Here is a 26,860-nt window from a genome sequence, read left to right as displayed (position 1 = left end):
TACATCATTGTAGATCTGCAGAGATCTGCTCAAAAAGGTGGGCTACTACCTAGTGACTGTTACATAGATTTACTAATAAGAGGAAACCATATTAATAGCAGGAATCTTTCCTTAAATGATTTTCTCCTATAGGACAAAATCCATCATGGATTATAATCCTAGGCAGAACATCTCAGGAAGATCACCTACTCCTGACATGTGGGAAGGCTTTTAAAGGTAGCAGGGAACAAGAGTATGTAGGGAGGTAATTGTACCTCATAAGTCATATAGTGTATATATACATGAAAGCAGAAGGTGAAGGGAACTAGAAAAAGAGATGGTTGGGGCGATGTGAGCAAAGTGGGATATTAATGAGGAGATACTGAGATATTGATGTGTGTGGTTGTCTCTATGGAGCCTTCTTTGAACTCAGGGAGAGGAGGTTGTATTTGGGATTTATTTTGTGAGACAAAACTAAAAAAAAAATGTTGAAGAAGACAGCTGATTATGAGAGAATCTTGGCTATGCACATTTTAGCAGCATTAATATTTTGAAATTGGCTATATTCCCCACAGAAATTCCACATACAGATTTCGCACTTTTTTCATTAAAAACTCAGTGATATTTTGGCAGAGATAAAAGGAAGAAATTTCATACAGATCTTGAAAAGACCATGAAGAGCCAACAATGGGAACAAAGAACAATGCTAGAGGTGTTACAATATTTGATTCAAGTAAAGAAATACTGAAAAGATGTTTCTAGCACAAGAACAGAGACATAGAGCAGTGAAATGGAATAGAGGACACAGAAGTAAACCCAAGCACCCAGAAATATTTGGTTTTCTCCTTTTTGCACACATGTAAACATGATTGAATGTATGCAGGAACATGTGTCTTTGTGTTTGTTCATTTGCTTGTGAAGAGATGAAATTCACATTGGGTGTCTTCTTCAATCACTCTCAACTTTATTGAGGCAAGACCTTTACCTAAACAGAAGCTCTTTGATATGGCTCATCTAGCTAGTAAATTTCCTCCAGGAAACTTCAATCTTTGTTCCTGAGTACTGACATTTCAGGTTGCCACTCTTCAATTCTGGCTTTTAGGTACGTCTTTGGAATAAAAACTATGTTGTTCATGCTTGCACAGCAAGTACCCTATCCACTGGGCTATCTCTCCAGCCAACACTGAAGGTATCAAGACAGATGTTGGAGAAAAGAGAGACTATTTAACAAACAATGCTAAAGAAACATGATATCCTTCCACAGAACATAGATCTCCAGTCAGTCATAATGGTACATCTCTGTAATTACAGCACTTGGGAGATGAGGACAGGAAAACAAAAATGGTGTCTAAGTTAGGATTTTACTGCTGTGAGCAGACACCATGACCAAGGCAAGTCTTATAAAGGACAAAATTTAATTGTGGCAGGCTTACAGGTGCAGGCAGTTTCAGTCCATTATCATCAAAGTGTGAGTATGGCAGCATCTAGGCAAGCATGTTGCAAGCAGACCTGAGTTCTACATCTTCATCTGAAGGCTGCTAGTAGAATACTGACTTTCAGGCAGCTAGAATGAGGGTCTTAAAACCCACACCCACAGTGCCACGCCTACTCCAAAAAGGTCACAACTACTCTAACAGGGCCACACCTTTTAATAGTGCCACTCCCTGGGCCAAGCATATACAAACCATCACAAATGGGAATGTTCAATAGCACAAATCAAAAAAATGTATCTACCATCAAATAAAAAAAAATCTTTTATGGCCATTTTTTTCCATTAAATGGATAGTGCATTTCAGGGAATTTGTATATGTGAGAGAGTGAACTCAAAACTCTAAAGAGATAAAAGGAAATTGATTGTTGATATATATGGCCACCTAGACCTCTATTGTTCATGTACCTGAAACTAATGAACAAACAAAGGGAAAAAAACAAAAGGAGCACAGAATTGTGCAAGCACATTTCCCCTATGGCAGAAGGGGGAAAATACCCTATTAATTTTAACATCTATCCTGCTCAGCCCGAGGGACAAGCTCCCTTGGGACTTTTATGTCTAGAGCTCAGTCTTGTTAGAGGGCTTGCAGAATTTCAGGACAGTAGAGAGGTGTCTATAGGTGAAGACTGTAAGCCAGATGTACATCTTGAACTGTCACTTCAAGTACTTTCCAACTTGTGCAACTTCTGAACATGCACCTGAAAAAAATGTTTTAACATTCAGTCAGGTAAGAGAATGTAAATACTTCACAACCTGTGCAATTTCTAGAATTCACCTGAAAAAATGGTTTAACAATGAGTCAGTTAAGAGAGTGAATTAGGATTAAAATGTCCCATTTAGTCTGTCAGTTTGTAACATTAAACACCAATAGGCATGGTTCAGGCTGATTTCCTTTCTAGTGATGGACTCCTCACTGTGTATGAGGATCATGAAGACTCCTTGGCTTCTGTGTCTCATTTCTATGTCTTATCTAATTGCATTGTACTTGGTTCCCTAAACATTCTCCAAATCCAAAAGCTCTAAATATTAAAACTGTGGTTAACAAAAAAAGAATTCTAATTGTACAGAGCAGTCTGGTTGATAGTATTCCTTAGTAAGTAAATATTTTCCCCATATGTGTTTTGGTGCTATTATTTTGATTTCTGCTAAGAAAATGATAAATGTATCTTGACATGGGGCTAAATTTTAAACACAAATGTCTGTTGTATTTATAAACACCTGGAAGAAACATCACTTTCAAAGAAATCACCCTGAATTGTCTGAAAGTAACACTTGACAGAATTGAAGAAGTGGTAAGCCCATTTCTCAGAATGTCATCCAGCTATAAAGCTTAGAATCCCTCTGGATCCTTATAAGGTTTCCCCAATTAGTTAATTATTTTCTTCATCTAGTTATTTCTACAGCTTGAATTATCTCCCTTTTCTAGGAATCACACCAATGGCAGCCTCTGTTAAACTCCACTGCGGCTAAGGAGTTCTCTCAGTGCCTTCCAGCAGCATGGTCCCTCCACACCGTTATTCTGACCCTTCCTTTACATGCAGAGAGAATCCAGGGCATCTATAAAAGAAAGGAACCAGAAGAAGCTACTATTCAAAACAATGTCTGCTCTGATCACTGTTACTTAGACAGGTAATTCAGGTACTTTCGTAATATTGAAAAGAAAAGAAAATAACTCAAAAGGCCTTTTAGCAAACTTTGAAAGTATAGTCAAACATTAAATGTTTTACAGTCAATTTATTCATAATTACTTAAGAATTTTACTTTCATTGAGAACACTATTATTTTAATTAATTATTCACTTAAAACAAAAGGATATATTTTTAAAGACAGTGAGTTTTGAAAGAAAAGAATAGAGGGATTGTGTTTGTAAAAAGGCAGACTAACACAGAAAACATGTTTTTAGATGAGAGAAGACCTGGTCAGTTCCAACATCTGTGGAGGAGACTGAGATGAGGCAGACAGGTTTCTAGGATCTCAGAGGAAAACACAACTACCATTGTTACACTGATATAGCTAGAAAAGAAAAGAGGAAAGTACTTTAGTATCTGATGAGTGAGCTTATTTTAAGATAAGTGGAATAAAGGGCCCAAGAAACTAGACCACAAGAAAAGACAGAAATTCAAGTATATGAAATGAGTATCTGGCAATTGCTGCTGGTGAAATGAGGGAGAGACAGCAGAGTCTACATAGGAAGAGCTTTTCTGATCCAGGGTCTCTGGTATTAAAAAAACAAAAAAACAAAAAACAAAAAAACAAAAACCTCAGGGTAACTAGGAAAACAGAACCACAAGAAAGCACAATGTATAATGCAAGCAGTAACTTGAACCAGTCAGAGCAACACAGGACTATAACCCCAGCACTTGAGAGGCTGGGGCAGGATAATTGTGCTTATATGGAGACCATGTCCCAATAAACAAACATACCAGCAAACAACAGAGGAAGAGCCCTGGGTAAATAGCCACGTCTGCTAAGTCCTTATTATCCAAGTAGGGAAACCCAGGTTAGATCCTTAACACTCAGAAAAAAAAACAGGGTGTGGTAATGTGTTTATGAACTCAGACCTGGGGAAGTAGAGGCAGAAGAATTTCTGGAGCTCTCTGTCAAGTCAGCTTAGATGAATAGATAACCTTAAGATTTAGGGAGATATCAGATATCGGCCCATTACCTCTACATGCACTCACATACCATTAGAAATTTAATTTGGAAATAATTAATGGCTCATATTTTAGAGAACTTTAAGCCCAACATCAAATATAGTTGGGAAGAATATACATAAATACTGTCAGACTTTGGCTACTGTGGTCATCTGATTCCATGATGTTTCCTAGACTGTAAATAAAACAGAAATTCTATATGACAACATTTCTATTGTTTCTGCATTTTACATAGACAAAGTATATGTATAACCATATTAAAAACATACCTTTCCTTTTCATTTTTATTATGCATAAAAATGTGCTAATCTAGTTTTTTAAACTAGCTTGCAAGGTAATAAATTTCCACGTGGGATTTTTCAAACATATTTAATTTTGGTTGATTTTACTCCCCACTCCTGTCTTCTCCATCTCCTTCTCTTATGTTAGTCCCCTGTTTTCCCCTTCCACATTGTTCCAGAGTTTTCCACACTCGTTTCTTTAGTTCTTTACTTAGACACATGGTCCCCTTTGTAGTTTGCTGGATTTTACCCATGTTTACACCCACTTGGATCTACATATTTGACTAGGACTAAATATAAGAGAGAGCATACAACATTTGTCTTTCTGTGCCTGGATTTCCCTGCTTAACATCACAGTTATAGTTCAATGAATTTTCCTGCAACTTCATAATTTCATGTTATTTTACAGTTGGATAAAGTTTCATTGTACACATATACCAAGTTTTCATTATTCATTGTTACTTAATGAACATCTAGGCTGATTCATTTTCCTAAACAATGCGAATACATCAGGAATGAACATGGCTATGCAAGTATCTCTGTAGTAGGACATAGAGTCTTATGGGTTCATTCCAGATTCAGTACAGCTGGGTTACATGGTGGTTCTACTTTTAATTTTTGGTTGTGAGCCTAGCCTTTAGCGGCTGAGCCATCTCTCCAGCCCTACTTTTAATTTTTAAAGAAACATTCAGCCAGATGTCCATGGTGGCTACACCACTTTACATTCCTCACCAAGATTTTTTGTCCTCTGCTTTCTTAATAAAGGCCATCTTGTCTGGAGCAAGAGAAATCTCAAAGTAGGCTGACTTGCATTTCTTTGCTATTTAAGGGAGCTGAACACTTTAAAATTTTATTAGCCATTTATATCTCTCTATTATAAGAAATGACTATTTAGGTATTTGGTCCATTTTTGATTGGTGGAATTTTCTGTGGTTAACATTTACAATCTATTACATATTTTAGATACTAATTCTATGCCTGAACTATAGCTAGAGAATAATTTCTCCCATTCTAAAGGCTCTGTGGAAAGCATCTTACTGTGCAAAATATTTTAATTTCATGTAATGACATTGGCCAATTCCTTTGAAGTGATGTTTCTTTTCTTCAAAGGGTGAGTGGTTGGAAATAGTCATCTACTCATGTCCTCCTCTAGTTGGAATCTGTCAACTGTATTTACCTCACAGATGTCTGTGTGTGGACTATTTAAAGGGTACTCCTTGTTAAAGCCCACTTAAGAGATAAGGAAAAGATAGGATCAAAATGTAAATGTACATGTAAAGAAAATGTGATAAGCTTGTGTTCTACTCAAAGTCACTAACTAAAAAGGAGAGGATTATGGAAAATACAGTAGATAAGATGTTTGATCACAACCCAAAACAGACACTTATTTAACATTGTTATTTTACGTAATAATGAGCAAATACTAGGAAAAACATTACAAAGACAAAATATAGTTACCATTATATTAAAATATAGATTTCCTTTTCATTTTGTGAAGAAAATGTCTCAATTTTGTTTTTAAAATTAGCCTGCAAGATAGTGGATTTCCACGTGGGATTTTTCAAACATTTCATTTTGGTTGATTTTGCTCCCCCTCCCGTCTTCTCTCTATCTCCTCGTCTTATGTTGGTTCCTGGATTTCCCTTCCACATTATTCCACAGTCTTCCACATTTGTCTCTTTAAACTCCTTCTTTTCCTAGGCACATGGTCCACTTTGTAGTTTGCTAGTTTGTAGTTTGTCCATGATTACAACCACTTAAATCTACATATTTAACTAGAACTGAATATAAGAGAGGACGTATGGCATTTTTCTTTCTGTACCTAGTTTGCCTGTGCTTAACACTACAGTTCCTGCAAATCCATAATTTCATTTTACTTTACAGATGGATAAAATTTCATATATTCATATATACTAAGTTTTCGTTATTTATTGCTATTTGATGAACATGCAAGTATCTGTGTAGTAGAACACAGAGTCCTTTCGGTTCATCCCAGATTCAGTACTGCTGGGTCACATGGTTTTAATTTTTAGAGAAACAACCAGTCTTGTTTCCATGGTGGCTGCATCACTTTACATTCCTCACCAGCATTTGTTGTCATCTGCTTTCTTAATGATCACCATTGTGTCTGGAGTGAGAGAAATGTCAAAGTAGATTAACATGAATTTCTTTGGTAGCTGATGAAGTTGAACACTTTAAAACTATTTATTATCCATTCATATCTTTTTTGAGAAATGTCTATTTAGGTATTCATTCCATTTATTAATTAGTAGAGTGTTATGTGGTTAACTTTTGCAATCTATTAAATACTTTAGATACTAATTCTTTGCCTGGAGTATAGCAGAGAATATTTTTGCCCATTTTGTAGGTTCTGTGAAGACCATATTTTCTGTGAAGAATATTTTAATTTCATGTAATCACATCAGCCAATTTCTTCCATGCTATGTAGCTTTTCTTTAAAGGGTCAGTGGTTGGATTGAGTCTATCTACTCATATCCTCTTCTAGTTGGCACCGGTCAACTGTATTTACATGATGTCTACTTGGTGAGCTATTTAAAAGCTACTCCTTGTGGGAACCAGCTTAAGAGATAAGGAGAAGACAGGCTCAAAATGAAAATGTTCACATAAAGAAAATGTGGTGGGTTTGTGCTCTACTCAAAGTCACTAAACAGGAAAGGATTAATGATAATACAGTAAATAAGAGGCTTGATCACAACCACAACAGACACTTATTTAACATTGTTATTTAGTATAATAATGGGTAAATACTAGGAAAAACTTGAAAACACATCATGGAAAATAATAACTTCCTCTCAAAATACTTTACTTATGCAAAGAAAATCCATGACCAGAAAGACTAGTATACATGCAGGGTAGTATTTTATCATAATTGTCCTTTCTTATAGGTGATGTCCAATCAAACCTCAGTCACTGAATTTCTCCTCCTGGGAGTGACAGACATACAAGAATTAAACCCTATTCTCTTTGCCATTTTCTTCACCATCTACTTTGTCAATATAACTGGAAATGGAGCCATTCTGATGATTGTCATCTTGGACTCAAGACTCCACTCACCTATGTATTTCTTCCTGGGAAACCTAGCATGTCTAGATATCTGCTTCTCCACTGTGACACTGCCAAAGATGCTGGAGAACCTACTCTCCACAAGCAAAGCAATTTCCTTCTTGGGATGCATAACTCAGCTTCATTTCTTCCACTTCCTGGGTAGCACAGAGGCTATGCTGCTGCCAGTGATGGCCTTTGACCGCTTTGTGGCTATCTGCAGACCACTCCACTATTCTGTCATCATGAATCACCAGGTCTGTATTCACATGACTGTTACTATCTGGACCATGGGCTTTTTCCATGCCTTGCTTCACTCTGTCATGACATCTCGTTTGAGCTTCTGTGGTCCCAATCATATCCATCATTTCTTCTGTGATATTAAGCCATTGCTGGACCTGGCCTGTGGAAACACTGAGCTCAACCTTTGGCTGCTTAATACAGTCACAGGCACCATTGCCCTCACTCCCTTTTTTCTCACATTTCTCTCCTATTTCTACATCATCACGTATCTTTTCCTCAAGACCCGTTCTTGCAGCATGCTCCACAAAGCACTGTCTACATGTGCCTCTCACTTCATGGTTGTTATTCTGCTCTATGCTCCTGTTCTTTTTATCTACATCCGTCCTGCCTCAGGCAGCTCTCTGGATCAGGACAGAATCATTGCCATCATGTACAGTGTGGTCACTCCTGCTCTCAATCCACTCATCTACACATTAAGAAACAAGGAAGTGAGGAGTGCATTGAATCGAAAGGTGAGAAGATGGCTCTGTCCTGAAGAAATCTAAAGAATTCTGCTAAGGTGTAAATAACCAGGCAATGAAAAAATTTAGATATATTTCTGAAATTAAGATATGTTCTTATGTATAGTAGATGTACACATATTTTACTGAACAAATTGGCTGATGTAAAAAGATCTAATGGTATTAATCTTTTAAAGCAAGGGAACTTAATCTCTGTGCCTATAATCATTGAATTCATTTACTGAATTTGATTTTGGCATATCAGCTGATAGCATTGACTTTAACTTAAACTGTAATGTGTCTTGTATGTAACTGGATATAGATATTTGTGTATATTACACCTGTCTAGTATATTTAGTACTTACACTTATTTATCTTTCAACTCATATTATTTGGATGAATATCATTATGCTTGCTTATTTTGAGGAATTATTAAAAATATGTTATCCTAATTTGAAAAGTTAGCTGTAAATTGTGAATGAGATGCTAAAAGTTTCAGTGACAAAGCATTTCTTTTAAATTTAATTCCAATTCTGTTAATATTTGGCTGTTGGTAGAGAGTGGATAAGTTTTGGTTTTAAATTTTTATTACAGATTATTATTTTTGAGACTAGGTCTTCCGTAGCTCAGACTGGCCTTGAATTCTTCATCACACACTTCCAACTCTTAGTTGCTGAGATTATAGGTCTGTATCTACTACCACACCTGTCTGGAGCGTCCATGCCTGGTGCAAGTTGAGAGGAGACACAAAGTAGGATTCTGATGTGGCTTTAAAGATTAATTGTCTCCAGGCATTCTAGCTCTCTAAGTATATTTAATTGCTGATGATAACTTCAAAAATGTACTAAAACCTTGCTTGTTCTTTCTGGGGGTTAAAAAACCCTGGTTTAAGCAACGAATACTTGTAGTCTAATAGGGGGTTATTCAGTAAAGGATTAATTGCCAGAGACCTTTCCCTTTTGCCACATGCTTCTTGCTTGTCAGTCTAGGAGGGAAAGTGAAGCAATAAACTTCTATTGAGAAAAGAGAATAACTCTCACAGAAGGAAAACCTTTCACATAAGCAAATATGTATAAACTCACATAAATTCATATACAGACTCATGCATGCATATTTATACATTTCCATTAAAAAGAGTGTACTACCATCTTGCATACATTTTTACAATTACATACATACACAAGCACCATTGCAGAAAAGACTCACTCATTCAGATGAAAATTGAGCTCCAATCTTTATTGCATAGAGAAAGAGAAATTTCCTTCTTTTTTAATGATAAATGAATTCAACCCAAGTTTCTAAGTACAAAGCTTTCTTCCTGTTCATAAAATTAAGCCTGCCTTGTTATTAAGAAAAGATATGTTCTGGCCCACACTAAGGAGACTCCTGCCTGCTCCTTTTGTTCTCTGCAGCTTCTTCCTTTTTCCTCTTTCCCTCTGTATTCTGCACATTGCTCTCTCAGTTTGTTATGTTACCTAGAGTTTCTAAGTTACTCCACTCTGCATTCTCCTAGTAATCTTTCTCTCTTCTCCTGCTCTGATATCTCAATGCTTTAAGTCTCAACGCCTTTTCTCTGAATACTATGTCTATACATCTATGTTCTTCTTGAGTTCAATTCTGCCTAAAATGTTCTCTTCTGTTCTAAAAATAACTCTGCTCACATTTGTCTTTAAAACAAAAAAGTGTTCTGTCTAAAAAGTTCTCCTCAGCTGAGTTTGGACTCTCTTCTTTGTACTCAGCACTTATACATTTTTCAGAATACATGATCACATGGTAAAAAAAAAAAAAAAAAAAAAAGTTCATCACAAGTTCACACAGAAAATCAAATCCCAAATCGATTAAGAAGTTTACAATAGTGATTGTGACCCTATGGGCAGCTTTGTGTACTGCACCTGTCCCACCATATAGCAGACTAGTGGTGGTAGGATCAGTTCTCCCACACTCATGTCTTCAGGGCCAGCTCACATACACACCCTCTACCTGGGCCAGCTCCACAGTGCTGACTTCCCAATATTCAGGGCCTGCTCTTCCAAGTTCAACTGCGGGTTAGAAGTGGCACCAGTTCTCAAAAGCACTGCAACCAGTGAGGTGCAGGGCCATTTCTAAACAGCTAATGGAAATCTAAATGATACCCTGCTACTGACTGACTGAGGATGTCTCCATGTTCTCTAGTGACAATATAGACCATGGTGATTGACACCACCACTTGCTGCTGCTTAGTCAAGGATCCAGTCATGATCTTAAGTGGATACTCAGGCTTGAACCTCACCAAGGTTCCAGTTAGCTGTGCTGGACACTCAGAACAGGTCACTACTCTCTACCCTTGACTCTCCAGTTCCATCTGTCTTCATATTGCTCAAGCTGCTCCAGTTCTCTTTCTCTCCAGTCTGTCTGTCACATACTCACACATTGTAGAGGCTTTACTGCATGCTAACACCTTGGCTGGTGCACCACTGGGTGACTTTCTCTGATGAGTTTAATGTTGACGTGCCAGACAAGTGTCTATGGCTCCCCTGTGCTAAGGCCTGAAAGGCAGGTCTGTGGATGGCATGGCTGTTCTACATTGTTGTTGCAGGCCAAGCTGCCTCAGGTTTGGGGTCCAAAATGTATCTGACTGCTCAATCAATGTTGGAACCCGCACTGACAAAAGTGTTGGGAGCTAAATTGTTAGAGCCTGCACAACCCAGGCTACTCTGGTCCTCCGGTTGGGGTTCAGCAAGAGAGAGAGTGAGGACAGACTGGAGGAATGGAGACCAGACAGAGTGTGATTCAATCCTGTTTATTATTCACTCTCTCTTCATCTCTCTAAGTCCCTAGTCTTGACTTCCTAGTCCCTAATTCCTAGTCCCTAGTGCCTCCAAGTTCCAAGTTTCCTGCCTCACGCCTCAAGTCTAAGTGCTTTTCCAAGTACAAGTGTATAATCCCTAGTTCTCTTTCCAAGTCTAGAGTCTCAAGTGCCTACTACTTTCTTCTGTCTGCCTCTTGCCTTTTATATGTCTCACTTCTAAGCCACGCCTTTAAGTCACACCTTTAAGTCAAGCCCTTAAGTCTTATCTCTAAGTCACACCTTTAAGTCTCACACACCCAAGGGAACATCCTGGGTATCTAAAACAAGATGTTATCAGAGTGAGCTCAGCTGTTGTAGGTAATTGTAATCAAGTCTCTTGTCAGGGTATATGGCTCAAGATTGCTGCAAGGATGATAACAACCTTCTGTCAGCTCCCCACACATTGTGGTAAGAATGGCTCTGTGTTTCTTATTGATATAAAAGTGAGGTGAATATTGTTACTCTCATAGGCATTGTGCTTGTATAACACATTTAGAAATACAAGGCTTAGACCCAGTCCTTCTTTAACTTTTCTAACTGATTTGAGATGGTTAGCCTGTGAGTTAAGGGCCTATAGCAAATTCATAGCTTTGAGTTTATTGTTAGGGTGTTTTCTATATTTTATTTAGAAATAGCTGAGAGGAGTTAACAGACAACAGTCTAGATTACTTTACATGGATACTTGGTTTTCAAAACATCATAAGTCCACAGAATTGACATTACAAACATTTCCACATTAATGTTCATTTTGATCTATGTGCTCCTGACAGCTCTCTGTCTTGGATTCTAAGAAGAAATTGAGCATCTTTGAAGTTACTCCAGTTGTGGTGAGACAGCCAGTAGGGTAAGAATTGCCTCTTTCCATCTACAGACAAATTACTGTCCAGAAAAGGCCACACCTGCAGGATAGTCAACTGATTATATCTGCCAAGACAGAGTAATCAGCCCTTAATAATTCTGCATCACTAGGTCTGTCAGATGATCCTGGGCCAGAAGGCTGAAGATTGGATGCTCCAACATTTTGTGGTATAGGGAGTGTCCAGGTGTTCAGCAGTCTCTATAAATTGGCTAAGTTTTAGGAGCTATGCTTTGTGCTTCCCATAATTTAAGTTAACTCAGTCATTCTGGATTTCTGATGGGGTTGAAAACTTATAGTCTCATAGTTGAGAGAAAGGATTTGAAAGGATAGTTTTCAGCTGACATTCATTCTAAAGCCAAGAAAAAAACCTGGTTCAGAACTAAGTCTTTTATTTAGGAGAGATGACAGAGGTTCTGTCAACAAAATGATGGACTGGGTATTAGGTTTATCTTGCATCTTACTAACATAAATTGGTATAATTATGCTCTAATTATATTTTGAGAGAAAAGGTTTATTTTAACAGGAAGGGTGATATGTAGGAGGAGCTAATGTGGAAGGAGTACAGAGATGAATAGGAGTAGTAATGAGAGGAGGAGGAGGAGAGAAAGAGCTAGGTGATGAGAGAGGAAAAGAGGGAGGGGGGAATATGGAGGCAGATGTTTACGTGTTTTCACCATTCAAAGATAGTTGATATATCTAGGTTGGGTATTGTGTTACACTTATGATTGATATTGAGCATTGCCAAACTTACAAAGCCTTTGATTAACATTAAACAAAAATGTATAAAAGCAAAAATGAGAAGGAGGCATGGGATAGGGTTTTTCTGGAGAGGGGAATGTAAAAAGGGGATGGCATCTGAAATGTAAATAAAATATACAATGAAAAATAAATTAAAATTTTTAAAAGAAAAAATGTTGATAATCACTCCCCAACACTAGATCCATTAAAATATTGATAATTCAAAAAAAATGGCTCTGTGTGTCTATGGCCAACCCACGGTGAAGGGCAGGTCTCTAGGCATCTTTGCACACCAACACCATGAGGCATGGCAGAATACAAATCTCTTCTCCCATGCTGCACTGCCTGGATTTGAGTTGGTTTAATTTGATTTTTTTTTTGTATGTCCTAGGCATAAAATAATTCTGGCCAGCAAGCCAAACATCAACCTAGGATGAGGATGGACAAACTGCTAATTGCTCTGCCCATGACTCATACATAAGAACCACACCACCAACACTGTGTCTCTTTGCCCATTGCCACAGGGGTATACTGTCTAGTACTGAAAGATATATGGATACTTTATGGAAGTTGTGTTTGCTGAGGACAAGAAACTGTAGTACACAGATCTATTTGTTCCATGAAGCTAATTACAGTTGAAATGAAATTTAAGAAACAAAGGGCTATGGATGGCATGGGGAAGGCTTATAAAGGTAGCATGGAAAAAGAATATGTAGGGAGGTAATTTTACATCATAAGTCATATGACATATACATTATGAAAGGAGGTGAACTAAACTAGAAAGAGAGATGATTGGGAAGGATGTGAGCAAAGTGAAACAATAATGAGGAGATTCTATGATATGCATGTGTGTGGTTGTCTCTATGGAAACTCCTTTGGACTCTAGGGAGGGGAAGTTACATGTGGGATGTATTGTGTGACAGAAAACTAAAGAGAACATATTGAAGAAGAAACTTGATTATGGAAGAATCTCAGCTATGCATATTTTAGCAGCATTAATATTTTCAAAATGGCTATATTTCCCACGGCCATGTACAGGTTTTGAACTTATCAAAAGCCCAGTGATAAAAAGGAAATTTATTGTGTTAATATACACAGCTACTAAAACCTTTGTTGTTCATATGCCTGAAATTAATGAACAAACAAAATTTTTAAAAAACACAAGGAGAGCAAAGGAAACACAGAAGCAATTTCCCCTATGGCAGTGGGGAAAAATACCCTATTAATTTTTACATCTAACCTGCTCAGCCCAAGAGACAAGCTCCCTTGGGACTTTTATGTCTAGAGCTCAGTCTTGTTAGAGGGCTTGCAGAATTTCAGGACAGTAGAGAGGTGTCCATAGGTGGAGACTGTAAGCCAAATGTACATCATAAACTGTCACTTCAAATACTTCCCAACTGAGCAGTTTCTGGACATGCACCTGAAAATAAATGTAAGGTAAGAGTGAATTAGGATTAAAATGTCTCATTCTTTAGTCTGTCAGTTTGTAACATTCAACACAAATAGGCATGGTTCAGACTGATTTCCTTTCTAGTGATGGACTCCTCACTGTGTATGAAGATCATGAAGGCTCTTTGGCTTCTCTATTTCATTGCTATGTCTCATCTAATTGCATTGTACTTGGTTTTCTAAATGTTCTCCAAATGTGAAATATTAAATATTAAAAGTATGGTTAACAAAAAAGACTTCTGATTGTACAGAGCAGTCTGGTTGACAGTTTTCGTTAATAGGTAAAGATTTCCCCACATGTGTTTTGGTGCTATTATTTTGATTTTTAGCTCAAAGAACGGTAAATATATTTTGCCATGAGGCTAGATTTTAAACAGAAATGTCTATTGTGTTTATAGGCACATAGAATATGTATCACTATCAAAAAAAGCCACCCTGAATTGTTTGAACACAACCGTTAACAGAATTACCCAGTTGATAATCTCATTTCTCAGAATGTCTTCCAGCTATAAAGCTTAGAATCTCTCAAGTTCCCTATACATTTTTCCCAGTTCATTAATTATTTTCTTCATCTAGTTATTTCTAAAGGTTGGGTGATTACCCCTTGTAGGAATCACCAGTGTCAGTCTCTGTTCAACTCCACTGCAGGTAAGGAGGTCTCTTGGTGAGAGCAAAACTGGCTCTCCACACACTGATTCTGATTCTTTGTTCATGTACAGAGTGAATCCAGAGCCTCTTTTTAAAAAGGAACCAGAAGAAGCTTCTTCTCATAACGATGTCTGCTCTGATCAGTGTTTCTTAAAGAGGTAATTCAGGTACTTTCCTAATATCAAGGAGAAAGTAAAGCAACTCAAAAAGCCTTTTAGTAAACTTTGAAGGTGTAATCAAATATTAAATGTCTTACAATTCATTTATCATATTTACTTAAGAATTTTACTTTCATTGAAAGGAACACTATTATGTTAAGTGTGCACTTAAAAAGAAAAGATATGTTTTTACAGAAAATGAGTTTTGAAAGAAAAGAATGAAGGGGTTGTGTTTGAAAAAAAAGCAGACTAATAGAGAAAACATGTTTTTAGATGAGAGAAGAGCTGGACACTTCCAGAATCTGAGGAGGAAACTGATGAGGCAGAAGAGCTTCTGGGATCAAAGAAGAGAACACAGCTACCATTGTCACACTGATGGAGTTAGAAGAGAAGAGAGGAAAGTTCTTTACTGTCTGACGAGTGAGCTATTTTATGATAAGCCCAAGAAGCTAGACCACAAGAAAAGACAGGATTTCAAGGATATTAAAAAGAGTATTTGGCAATTGCAGCTGGTGAAATGAGGGAGGGACTGCTGAGTTCACAGAGGAAGACTTTTTCTGATCTAGGGTCCCTAGGATTAAAAAAACATGTCAGGGCATTTAGAAAAACAGAAGCATAAAAAAGCACAATGTATAATGCAAGAAGTAACTTGGATCAATGAGAGCAACACAGGACTATAGTCCCAGCAATTGGAAGGCTGAAGCAGAAAACTGTTCTTATTTGGAGACCATATCCCAATAATCAAACACACCAGCAAACAACAGAGAGAGATTTCTGGAGAAATGGTCCCATCTGTTAAGCACTTAGTACCCAAGCAGAAGAGTCAGGTTTAGATCCTTAACACTAAGCAAAAAAGAACAGATGTTGTCATCAGTGTTTGAATATGGAGACAAGGTGAAGTAGAGGCAGAAGAATTTCTAGAGCTCTCTGTCACATCAGCATAGGTAAATCAGTGACCAATAGATTCAGCAGGACACTCTACAGAAATTAATTAATTTAGAAATTAATTAATTTAGGAAAACATCTGATATCAGCCCATTGCCTCTACATGTGCTCACATACCATTAGAAATTTAACTTGGAAATATTTAATGGCTTATATTTTAGGGAACTTGAAGCCCATCATTAAATATACTTGGAAAGAATATACAGAGATATGGTTAGACTTTGCCTATTGTGATCATCTTCTTCAATGATGTTTCCTAGGTTGTGAATAAGAAAAGATCTATATAAGAACATTTATTTTTTTCTACATTTTACATAGACAAAATATAGTTACCATTATATTAAAACATAGATTTCCTTTTCATTTTTGTGAAGAAAATGTGTTAATTTTTTTAATTAGCTTGCAAAATAGTGGATTTCCACGTGGGATTTTTTTCAAACATTTCATTTTGGTTGATTGTGCTCCCCCTCCTGTCTTCTCTTTATCTCCTCCTCTTATGTTAGTCCCCTGGATTTCCCTTCCACATTACTTCACAGTTTTACACATTTGTTTCTTTAAACTCCTTCTTTTCCTAGTCACATGGTCCACTTTGCAGTTTGCTAGTTTTTAGTTTGTCCATGATTACAACCATTTAGATCTACCAATTTAACTAGGACTGACTATAAGAGAGAACATACAGCATTTGTCCTTCTTTACCTAGTTTGCCTGTGCTTAAAATCACAGTTCCTGCAAATCTATAATTTCATTTTACTTCACAGATGGATAAAATTTCATTTTGAATATATACTAATTTTCATTATTCATTGCTACTTGAATATCCAGGCTGATTCATTTTCCTGACCACTGTGAATGCAGCAGGAAGGAACATGGATATGCAAGTATCTGTGTAGTAGAACACAGAGTCCTTTGGGTTAATCCCAGATTCAGTACAGCTGGGTCACATGGTTTTAACTTTTAGAGACACAACCAGTCTGGTTTCCATGGTGGCTGCATCACTTTACATTCCTCACCAACATTTGTTGTCATCTGCTTTCTTAATGATCACCATTGTGTCTGGAGTGAGAGAAATGTCAAAGTAGATTAACATGAATTTCTTTGGTAGCTGATGAAGTTGAACACTTTAAAACTATTTATTATCCATTCATATCTTTTTTGAGAAATGTCTATTTAGGTATTCATTCCATTTATTAATTAGTAGAGTGTTATGTGGTTAACTTTTGCAATCTATTAAATACTTTAGATACTAATTCTTTGCCTGGAGTATAGCAGAGAATATTTTTGCCCATTTTGTAGGCTCTGTGAAGACCATATTTTCTGTGCATAATATTTTAATTTCATGTAATGACATTGGCCAATTCCTTTGAAGGAATGTTTTTTTTAATGGGTCAGTGGTTGGAATGAGTCCATCTACTCATATCCTTCTCTAGTTGGCACCTGTCAACTGTATTTACCTCACAGATGTCTGCTTGGTGAGCTATTTAAAAGTTACTCCTTGTTGGATCCAGCTTAAGAGATAAAGAGAAGACAGGCTCAAAATGAAAATGTTCACATAAAGAAAATGTGGTGGGTTTGTGCTCTACTCAAAGTCACTACCTTAAAAAAAAGGATTAAGGATAGTACACTAAATAAGATGTTTGATCACAACACACATTTATTTAATTTTGTTATTTAACATAATAATTGGTCGATGCTAGGAAAAACTTGAGAAGACATCATGGAATAAAATAACTCACTGTCAAATACTTTGGTTATGAAAATAAAATCTATGTTCAGGGAGACTGGTCAACATTCAGGGTAGTTTTGTATAATAATTGTTCTTTCTTATAGGCGATGTACAATCAAACCTCAGTCACTGAATTTCTCCTCCTAGGAGTGACAGACATACAAGAATTATACCCTATTCTCTTTGCCATTTTCTTCACCATCTACTTTGTCAATATAACTGGAAATGGAGCCATTCTGATGATTGTCATCTTGGACCCAAGACTCCACTCACCTATGTATTTCTTCCTGGGAAACCTAGCATGTCTAGATATCTGCTTCTCCACTGTGACACTGCCAAAGATGCTGGAGAACCTACTCTCCACAAGCAAAGCAATTTCCTTCTTGGGATGCATAACTCAGCTTCATTTCTTCCAATTCCTGGGTAGCACTGAGGCCATGCTGCTGCCAGTGATGGCCTTTGACCGCTTTGTGGCTATCTGCAGACCACTCCACTATTCTGTCATCATGAATCACCAGGTCTGTATTCACATGACTGTTGCTATCTTGACCATGGGCTTTTTTCATGCCTTGCTTCATGCTGTAATGACATCTCGTTTGAGCTTCTGTGGTCCCAATCATATTCATCATTTCTTCTGTGATATTAAGCCATTGCTGGACCTGGCCTGTGGAAACACTGAGCTCAACCTTTGGCTGCTCAATACAGTCACAGGCACCATTGCCCTCACTACCTTCTTTCTGATATTTCTCTCCTATTTCTACATCATCACCTATCTTCTCTTCAAGACCCGTTCTTGCAGCATGCTCCACAAAGCACTGTCTACATGTGCCTCTCACTTCATGGTTGTTATTCTGTTCTATGCTCCTGCTCTTTTTATCTACATCTGTCCTGCCTCAGGCAGCTCTCTGGATCAGGACAGAATCATTGCCATCATGTACAGTGTGATTACTCCTGCTCTCAATCCACTCATCTACACATTAAGAAACAAGGAAGTGAGGAGTGCATTGAATCGAAAGGTGAGAAGATGGCTCTGACCTGAAGAAATCTAAAGAGATCTTCTGAGGCATAATCAACCAGGGAGAGAATAAGTTTAGAAACAGCTAGACTTGTCAATTTTAATAATGTATGTTATAGAGAAAATTGGACAATGAAAAATACATAGAAAAAGTATCTGGTGGTATAAAATGATGTTTTCTCAGATATTACAAAGGGTACTTGATCATGTAGGGTACCAGGCACAGAATCATTTTCCTGAGTGTTTCTGAGAATATCATTTTATCACTTTTGCTTATCTTATATCTATTCTAATGTTTTATTCCATGTAATCAGATTAAGAAATATGTATGTACCATCCATTTTTAAGATAAATAAATAGTATTTGTTTATCTGTTTGTACCTTTTGGTTAATACATTTAGTGAAAGGAATAAACTTATTATGCTTTTTCTCTTTTCTTTCACATTGTATTTTCCCTGCCCTCTACTCCTCTCAGTTTCCCCCTAACTCACCTCCCTTCCAGATCTACTCCCTTTAGGTTTTGTATTAGAAAATAATAGGTTTCTAAGTGTTAACAGCCAAACATGACAAGATAAAATATAATAGGATAAAACAAAATTCATCACATCAAAGATGGACAAGGCAACCCAAAAGAGGAAAGAAAAAAGAAGCCCCATGAGAAGTCACATGAAGCAGAGACCATTCATTCACACACTCAAAAGCCCCATAAAGCCCTTCTGCCCCTCACTTGGTCCTTTTGGCTGGGGCAGACACCTTGTTTGTCTGCTCCTGTGAAGACACCATATCCTGAGCCATCCCAGAACAGCAGGCAAGAACCCTCTCCCACTACCCTATGCCCTAGAGCTACAACTGGGAGCCTGGGGCGCTCAGGACCCATCAGCCACCCAAAACCCACGCCTATGGAATACCACTCCCCTTCAGCCCTTCACTTGGTCCTTTTGACTGGGGTAGACACCTAGCTGGTCTGCTCCCATGAAGACACTATATTCTGAGCCATCCTAGAGGAACTACTGCACTCAGAACAGCAGACACCTACCTGGTCTGCTCCTGTGAAGACACCATATCCTGAGCCATCCTAGAGGAACCACTGCACTCAGAGCAGCAGGATTTCAGGATCCCAGAGGTGGCCTGAGTCCCAGGAGCTCAGGATCACAGGATCACAGAGACATCTGGACCCTGAGAAGTTCTGACACAAACAAGATAACTGGAAAGACAGGCTCCAGTCAGAGACAGTGAGTGCAGGTAGCACTAGAGTTAACCAGATGGTGAAAGGCAAGCACAAGAACATAAGCAACAGAAACCAAAGTTATTTGGCATCATCAGAACCCAGTTCTCCCAATATAGCAAGTCCTGAACACCAGATCACACTGGAAAAGCAGAATTCAGAATTAAAATCACTTCTCATGATGCTGATAGAGAACTTTAAGAGGGACAGGAGAATACAAGTAAACAGGAAGAAGCCCTTAAAGAGGAAACACAAAAAATCCCTTAAACACAACCAAACAGGTGAGGGAATTAAACAAAACCATCCAGGATCTGAAAATGGAAGTAGAAACAATGAAGAAATCTCAAAGGGAGACTACCCTGGAGATAGATAACCTAGGAAAACAATAAGGAGTTGTAGACACAAGCATCACCAACAGAATACAAGAAAGAGAAGAGAGAATTTCATGTGCAGAAGATACCAGGGGAAACAATGACACAACTGTCAAAGAAAATGCAAAATATAAAAAGATCCTAACCCAAAACATCCAGGAAACCCAGGACACAATGAGAAGGCCAAACCTAAGGATAATAGGTACAGATGAGAGTGAAGATTCCCAACTTAAAGGGCCAGTAAACATATTAAACAAAATTATGGAGGAAAACTTCCCTAAGCTAAAGAAAGAGATGTCCGTGAACATACAAGAAACCTACAGAATCCCAAATAGACTAGAACAGAAAAGAAATTCCTCCCATCACATAATAATCAAAACATCAAATGCACAAAACAAAAAAAATACTAAAAGCAGCAAGGGAAAAGGTAAAGTAACACACAAAAGCAGATCTATAAGAATTACACAAGACTTCTCACTAGAGACTATAAAAGCCAGAAGGTCCTGGACAGATATCATACAGAACCTAAGAGAACACAAATGCCAGCCCAGACTGTAAGCCCAGCAAAACTCTCAATTACCATAGACAGAGAAACCAAGATATTCCATGACAAAACCAAATGTACACAATATCTTTCCACAAATCCAGCCCTACAAAGAATAAGTGATGGAAAATTCCAACACAAAGAGGGAAACTACAACCAAGAAAAAGCAAGAAAGTAATCTTCCAACAACCATAAAATAAGATAGCTAAACAAACATAATTCTACATCTAATAACAAAAATAACAGGAAGCAACAATCGTTTTTCCTTAATATCTCTTAACATCAATATACTCATCTTCCCAATATAAAGACATAGACTATCAGACTGGATACATAAACAGGACCCAGAATTTTGCTGCATACAGGAAATGCACCTCAGTGACAAAAACAGACACTACCTAAGAGTAAAAGGATGAAAAACAATTCTCCAAGCAAATGGTCCCAAGAAACAAGCTGGAGTAGCTATTCTAATATCAAATAAAATCAACTTTCAACCAAAAGTAATGAAAAAAAAATAAGGAAGGACACTTCATACTCATCAAAGGAAAAATGTACCAAGATGAACTCTCAATTCTGAACATCTTTGCTCCAAATACAAGGGTACCCACATAAATAAAAGGAACTTTACTAAAGCTCAAATCACACATTGCACCTTACACAATAATAGTGGGGGACTTCAACACCCCAGTCTCAGCAATGGACAGATCATGGAAACAGAAACTAAACAGAGACACAATGAAATTAACAGAAGTTATGAACCAAATGGATTTAACAGAAATTTATAGAACATTTCATCTTAAAACAAAAGAATTTTTTCTCAGCACCTCATGGTACCTTCTCCAAAATAGACCATATAATTGGACACAAAACAGGCCTCAACAGATATAAAAAGATTGAAATAATCCCTTGCATCTTATCAGATCACCACGGACTAAGGCTGGTCTTCAATAATGACAAAAATAATGGAAAGCCCACATACATGTGGAAACTGAACAATGCTCAACTCAATGATGACTTGGTCAAGGAAGAATTAAAGAAAGAAATTATAGACGTTTTAGAATTTAATGAAAATGAGGTCACATCATACCAAAACTTGTGGGACTCCATGAAAGCAGTGCTAAGAGGAAAACTCATAGCTCTAAGTGCCTACAAAAAGAAACTGATAAGAGCATACACTAACAACTTGACAGCACACCTGAAAGCTCTAGAACAAAAAGAGGCAAATACACCCAAGAGGAGTAGATGGAAATAATCAAACTCAGGGATGAAAGCAACCAGGTAGAAACAAAAAAAAAAAAAAAAAAAAAAAAAAAAAAAAAAAAAAAGCTATACAAAATATCAACAAAACCAGGAGCTGGTTCTTTGAGAAAATCAACACAATAGATTAACCCTTAGCCAGACTAACCAAAGGGTACAGAGAGCGTATCCAAATTAATAAAATTAGAACTGAAATGGGAGAGATAACCACAGAAACTGAGAAAATTCAAAAAATCATCAGATCTTACTACAAAAGCCTATACTCATAAAACTGAAAAATATGGATGAAATGGACAGCTTTCTAGACAGATACCAGGTACCAAAGTTAAATCAGGAGCAGATAAGCCATCTAAATAGTCCCATAACCCCTAAAGAAATAGCAGCAATTATTAATAGTCTCCCCACCAAAAAGAGCCCAGGACTAGATGGTTTTGTGCAGAATTCTATGAGACATTCAAGGAAGACCTAATACCACTTCTCTTCAAACTATTCCACAAAATAGAAACAGAAAGAACACTACCCAATTTGTTCTATGAAGCCACAATCTTGCTCATATCTAAACTGTTGCAGCCTGAGCTGCCCTATGTTGGGGGGCCAAAATGTCGGGGACTGCTCTATCAATGTTGGAACTCACACTGCCAAAAGCCTTGGGGCTAAGTTGTTAGAGCCCGCACTGCCCCAAGCTGCTCCAGTCCATGAGTTGGGGTTCAGCAAGAGAGAGAGGACGGACTTGAAGAATGGAGACCAGACAGAGTGTGATTCAACCCTGTTTATTCTTCAGTCTCTCTTCCTAGTCCAAGTCTCAAGTCTTGAGTTCCTAGTTCCTAGTGCCTCCAAGTTCCAAGTTACTTCTTCCAAGTGCTAAGTGCCTAATGTCTACTACCTAATAACTCTTCTTCCAAGTTCTCTAGTTCAAGTGTCTTCTTCTTGATGCTTAATTCCTGCTCCAAGTTGTACTCAACTCTTCTGTCTGTCTCTCGCCTTTTATATGTCTCACTTCTAAACCACACCTCTAAGTCACACCTTTAAGTCATGCCCTTAGGTCTTGTCTCTAAATCTGATCTCTAAGTCATACCCTTAAGCCTCAGCTCTAAATCACACCTTTTGTCTCACACACTCAAGAGAAGATCCTGGGTATCTAAAACAAGATGTTATCAGAGTGTGCTCAGCTGTTGTAGGCTATTGTAATCAAATCTCTTGTCAGGGTATATGGCTCAAGATGGCTGCAAGGATGATAGCTGCCTTCTGTCAGCTCCCCACAGTACATAGCTAAACAAAGAATTTTGAAATGAGGAATATCAAATGGCTGAGAAGCACCTAAAGAAATGTTCAACATCCTTAGTCGTCAGGGAAATGCAAATCAAAACAACACTGAGATACCACCTCACACTAGTCAGAATGGCTAAGATCAAAAACCCAGGTGATAGTAGATGCTGACAAGGATGTGAAGAAAGAGGAACACTCCTCCATTGTTGGTGGGATTGCAAGCTGGTAAAACCACTCTGTAAATCAGTCTGGCAGTTCCTCAGAAAATTGGACATAGCATTACCTGAGGATCGAGCTATACCACTCCTGGGCATATAGCCTGAAGATGCTCCAACATATAACAAGGACATATGCTCCACTATGTTCATAGCAGCCTTATTTATAATAGCCAGAAGCTGGAAAGAACCCAGATGTCCTTCAACAGAGGAATGGGTACAAAAAAAAATCTGGTACATTTACACAATGGAGTATTACTCAGCTGTTAAAAACAATGAATTCGAGAATTTCTTAGGTAAATGGATAGAACTAGAAAATATCCTGAGTGATGTAACACAATCACAAAAGAACACATATGGTATTCACTCACTGATAACTGGATATTAGGCCAGAAGTTTAAAATATTCTGGTCAACATTTGAAGTGGCTGGGGACACAGCCCTTGTCATTGGACCCATCTATGATCAAAGAAATTAGAATTCTTATGATTGGATAGATTCAATTGAATAGATAGGCAAAGGCCCTTATATTTTTACCTCTCCAAGCTTCGGAATTTCTCTTTGGAGGTCTTTGGCGTCTACACTCACTAAATGATAGCTCTAAAAGTCAGAACAAGCCAAGAAAACTCTCTGTGATGTGGCTTAGACTCACAGATAAACCTATATGTGGTTGGAGGTGCAAACTATGCTACTGAGGGAAGCTTGAAGGCAGCTTGGCAATAACATATCAACCTCTGGTAGGAGGAGAAAGAGACCCTGTGTGGCACTGCTAGTGGGGTGTGTGGGATGATAAGAGACACAGGCACTGAGTGACTCTGAATTTCCTGGTGATGCCTGTAAGACTTCTCAAGATCACAAGTCCATCCCTTGTCAACTTGACACACATCATTTTAAGCCATAATATTCCACCCTTGCCCCTGAAATCTCACACTCATTTAATAATGAAAAATTACCATTTTGGGGGGCTTTGGGGGAAATCAAAATTCAGATCAAAGTAGTCTGCACTGGCATGAATACATGATTTTCAAGGAATGGTGCTGTTTTGGAGACTGTGGAAACTTTTGGAAGTAGAATGTAGCTTGAAGAAAGTTCCTTTGTAGAGAAGTGCCTTTAGCAGTCAATCCAGCTCCCATTCTCACCTCCTTCTTCTGCTCTTTGTGTAGCATGAGGTAAGAACCTCTTCCATTCTGTTAGATATTTGGCTGAAATGGCAGAGCCAAGAACAATGTCCTGAACCCTTAGAAACTGTGAGACAAATGAAATTCTTGTTCTTCCTCTTTCTCTTCTCCTTCTCCTCTTCTTTCTGATACTCTTCTTTCTTCTACTTCTTCCTCTTCATCTTTGTCTTCATCTTCATCTCCATCTGTCTCCTCCTTCTGTCACCATCTTGTTCTTCTTGTTCTTCTTCTTGTTGTTCTTCTTCCCCCTTTCCCTTCCCCTCTCTTCCCTCTCTCCCTCCCGCTTCTCCTCCTCTTTCTCCTCTTCCTCTTCCTCCTCCTCCCCTCTTTCTCCTCCTCACCCTCCTCCACCTCTTTATCCTCTCCTCCAACCCAGGATACTAACTTTCATTGACACAGGGTTCAATAATCCCCCTAGATCATCACAAATCCTGTTCAGCATCATAGAAACAGATCTGTCTGGGGCATGACTGGAAAAATCCTGAATCCACATGCCAGTGGAGACAAAAGGACTACAACGTGTATTGTTTTAGTATTTCAGAATATTCAATTGGGTGACAGAAATAAATAAATATTAACTAGCCTCGGTTATCTAAAGCAAATTATGTTACTTGTAACTAGAGACATATCATAAAAATCTACTCCTAATCTCAATGATGCACTCCCCATCGTATCTATACACACATAATATGAAACTTCAGTAAGTTATAGCATATCTAACTTAGATTGATTTATTACAGCTGTAAAAGGGTCTCTATCATGGCCACAGCTTGTCCTTGCATAAACAATCTTCCAGATCATGTTAAAATAACTCTTAACTTTTATGACCTGGACCAGCAGGCCCTTTTCAGTGATTGTTTCCTAAAGGGGACAATCAGGGATGAAAAAAATAAAGAAGACAAGAAAGTTTGGGTTGAGAGATTTTTAATGAGCTGATGACTCATGATAAGTAAGTTGATTAAGAATTAGAGCATGTTATATGCCGACTTCCAGGTAAAAATGAGGCAAAGACAGCAGAAAGCTATCAGAGAATGGGATGACATCATCCAGAAACTAATAAGGCATTGTTGAGCAAAGAAAACCCAGGATGTCTCAAGGCCATCACAAACAAGCACACAGCAGCCCTGGGACTGATGACCACAGCTCTTCAAGTAAGAAAACATCAGGTTTCTTTTTTCTTTCTTTTTTTCTTTTTTTCTTTTCTTTTTTTTTTTTTTTTTTTTTTTCATAAGCAATTTTTTTGCGTTTACTTAAACAGTTCTCAAAACATTTGAGCGAATTGGGCCTCCTTTGGTAAGCAAAGGACCTGAAAATCATATTTAATAAATGAACATGCCTGTCTTTATCCATGACACAGGTGTGGTGATCCCTTCTCTCATTCCATACTTTGAAGCACCCAGTATTTTCATAGTCTAAAAGCTAGAAGAACAAGAGTACATTTGTGGTGAGATGTATTGTCACTTGCTGATAATTAGTTGAAATGCCATTATCTCCTTGTAACAGCTGTAAGAAGCAGCTTTTTAAGGCATGTATCTGTAGCTCTTATTCCCTGCTAGATATAATACAGATGACATAAAGACCGACAAATCCACATTAATGTAAGCATTAAGCATTTGCTGTATGAAAAGATTTCTGTTCTAATACTGGCAGTACAGAGTTACAGCGTATTTTTAACACTTAATTGCAGGTATATTGAATATGACAAGTTTCATGGACTCCTGAAAAAAAATATTTTTATTTAATTTTTAAATATTTTTTACTGATAACTTAAGAATGGTTCTGGTTAAGCATTGATATTTAGAAAGAGAAGTAAAAAATCAAACTTGTTTATTGTTGCTTTTTGCCATCTGGTAGCATTTTACACACAGGCTTCGACATTCAGAATGCCCTGGATTCAGTAGAAAAACCTTTTTAAATGAAGTTTTGTACAATAGAAACTTCTCAGCAGTCAAAATTTGGACTGTAAAAAAATACACGCAAAACATACTTTTCTGAAAACACAACTTTGAACAAAGCACCGAACTACACAAATGCAGAATGAAAACAGCATTTCAACTCCATCAAAAGTAGTCATCATAAAAGGAGTAAAGGTCACCTAACTTCACTAGGCACTGTTCACTTTTTAAACAGGAGACAATAGAAAATATTGTCCACAAACAATATCCCAGCTCTATGGCAGGTTTCAGAAAGTCTTCAACTTCATGCTTTAATAGCAATGAGGTGAGTAGGAT

General features: G+C 37.7%; 2 protein-coding genes across 4 annotated transcripts; both read left to right on the top strand.

The window, feature by feature from the left end:
- Positions 1 to 2,061: 2,061 nt before the first annotated feature.
- Positions 2,062 to 12,748, top strand: LOC117724786 (olfactory receptor 12D1-like). 2 transcript variants are annotated; one of them, XM_076916441.1, is made up of 3 exons: positions 2,062 to 2,198; positions 2,898 to 3,100; positions 7,313 to 12,748. In XM_076916441.1, exon 3 carries the CDS (start codon positions 7,316 to 7,318, stop codon positions 8,255 to 8,257), a length of 942 nt encoding a protein of 313 aa, XP_076772556.1. In that variant the 5' UTR covers positions 2,062 to 2,198; positions 2,898 to 3,100; positions 7,313 to 7,315; the 3' UTR covers positions 8,258 to 12,748. The 2 variants fall into 2 exon arrangements, with proteins under 2 accessions (XP_076772556.1, XP_076772557.1); XM_076916442.1 differs by lacking the exon at positions 2,062 to 2,198 and having other exon boundaries at positions 2,801 to 3,100.
- Positions 12,749 to 13,937: 1,189 nt separating this feature from the next.
- Positions 13,938 to 18,902, top strand: LOC117724844 (olfactory receptor 12D1-like). 2 transcript variants are annotated; one of them, XM_076916511.1, is made up of 4 exons: positions 13,938 to 14,073; positions 14,805 to 14,891; positions 15,165 to 15,311; positions 17,664 to 18,902. In XM_076916511.1, the coding sequence occupies exon 4, from the start codon at positions 17,667 to 17,669 to the stop codon at positions 18,591 to 18,593; it is 927 nt and encodes a 308-aa protein (XP_076772626.1). In that variant the 5' UTR covers positions 13,938 to 14,073; positions 14,805 to 14,891; positions 15,165 to 15,311; positions 17,664 to 17,666; the 3' UTR covers positions 18,594 to 18,902. The 2 variants fall into 2 exon arrangements, with proteins under 2 accessions (XP_076772626.1, XP_034380680.1); XM_034524789.2 differs by lacking the exon at positions 15,165 to 15,311.
- The last annotated feature ends 7,958 nt before the right edge of the window (positions 18,903 to 26,860 follow it).

The sequence above is a fragment of the Arvicanthis niloticus genome, chromosome 20, assembly GCF_011762505.2.
Source record: "Arvicanthis niloticus isolate mArvNil1 chromosome 20, mArvNil1.pat.X, whole genome shotgun sequence".
Lineage (NCBI taxonomy): Eukaryota > Metazoa > Chordata > Mammalia > Rodentia > Muridae > Arvicanthis > Arvicanthis niloticus.
The sequence above is the reverse complement of the archived record's forward strand: the minus strand, read 5'-3'. Positions and strand labels throughout refer to the sequence as shown.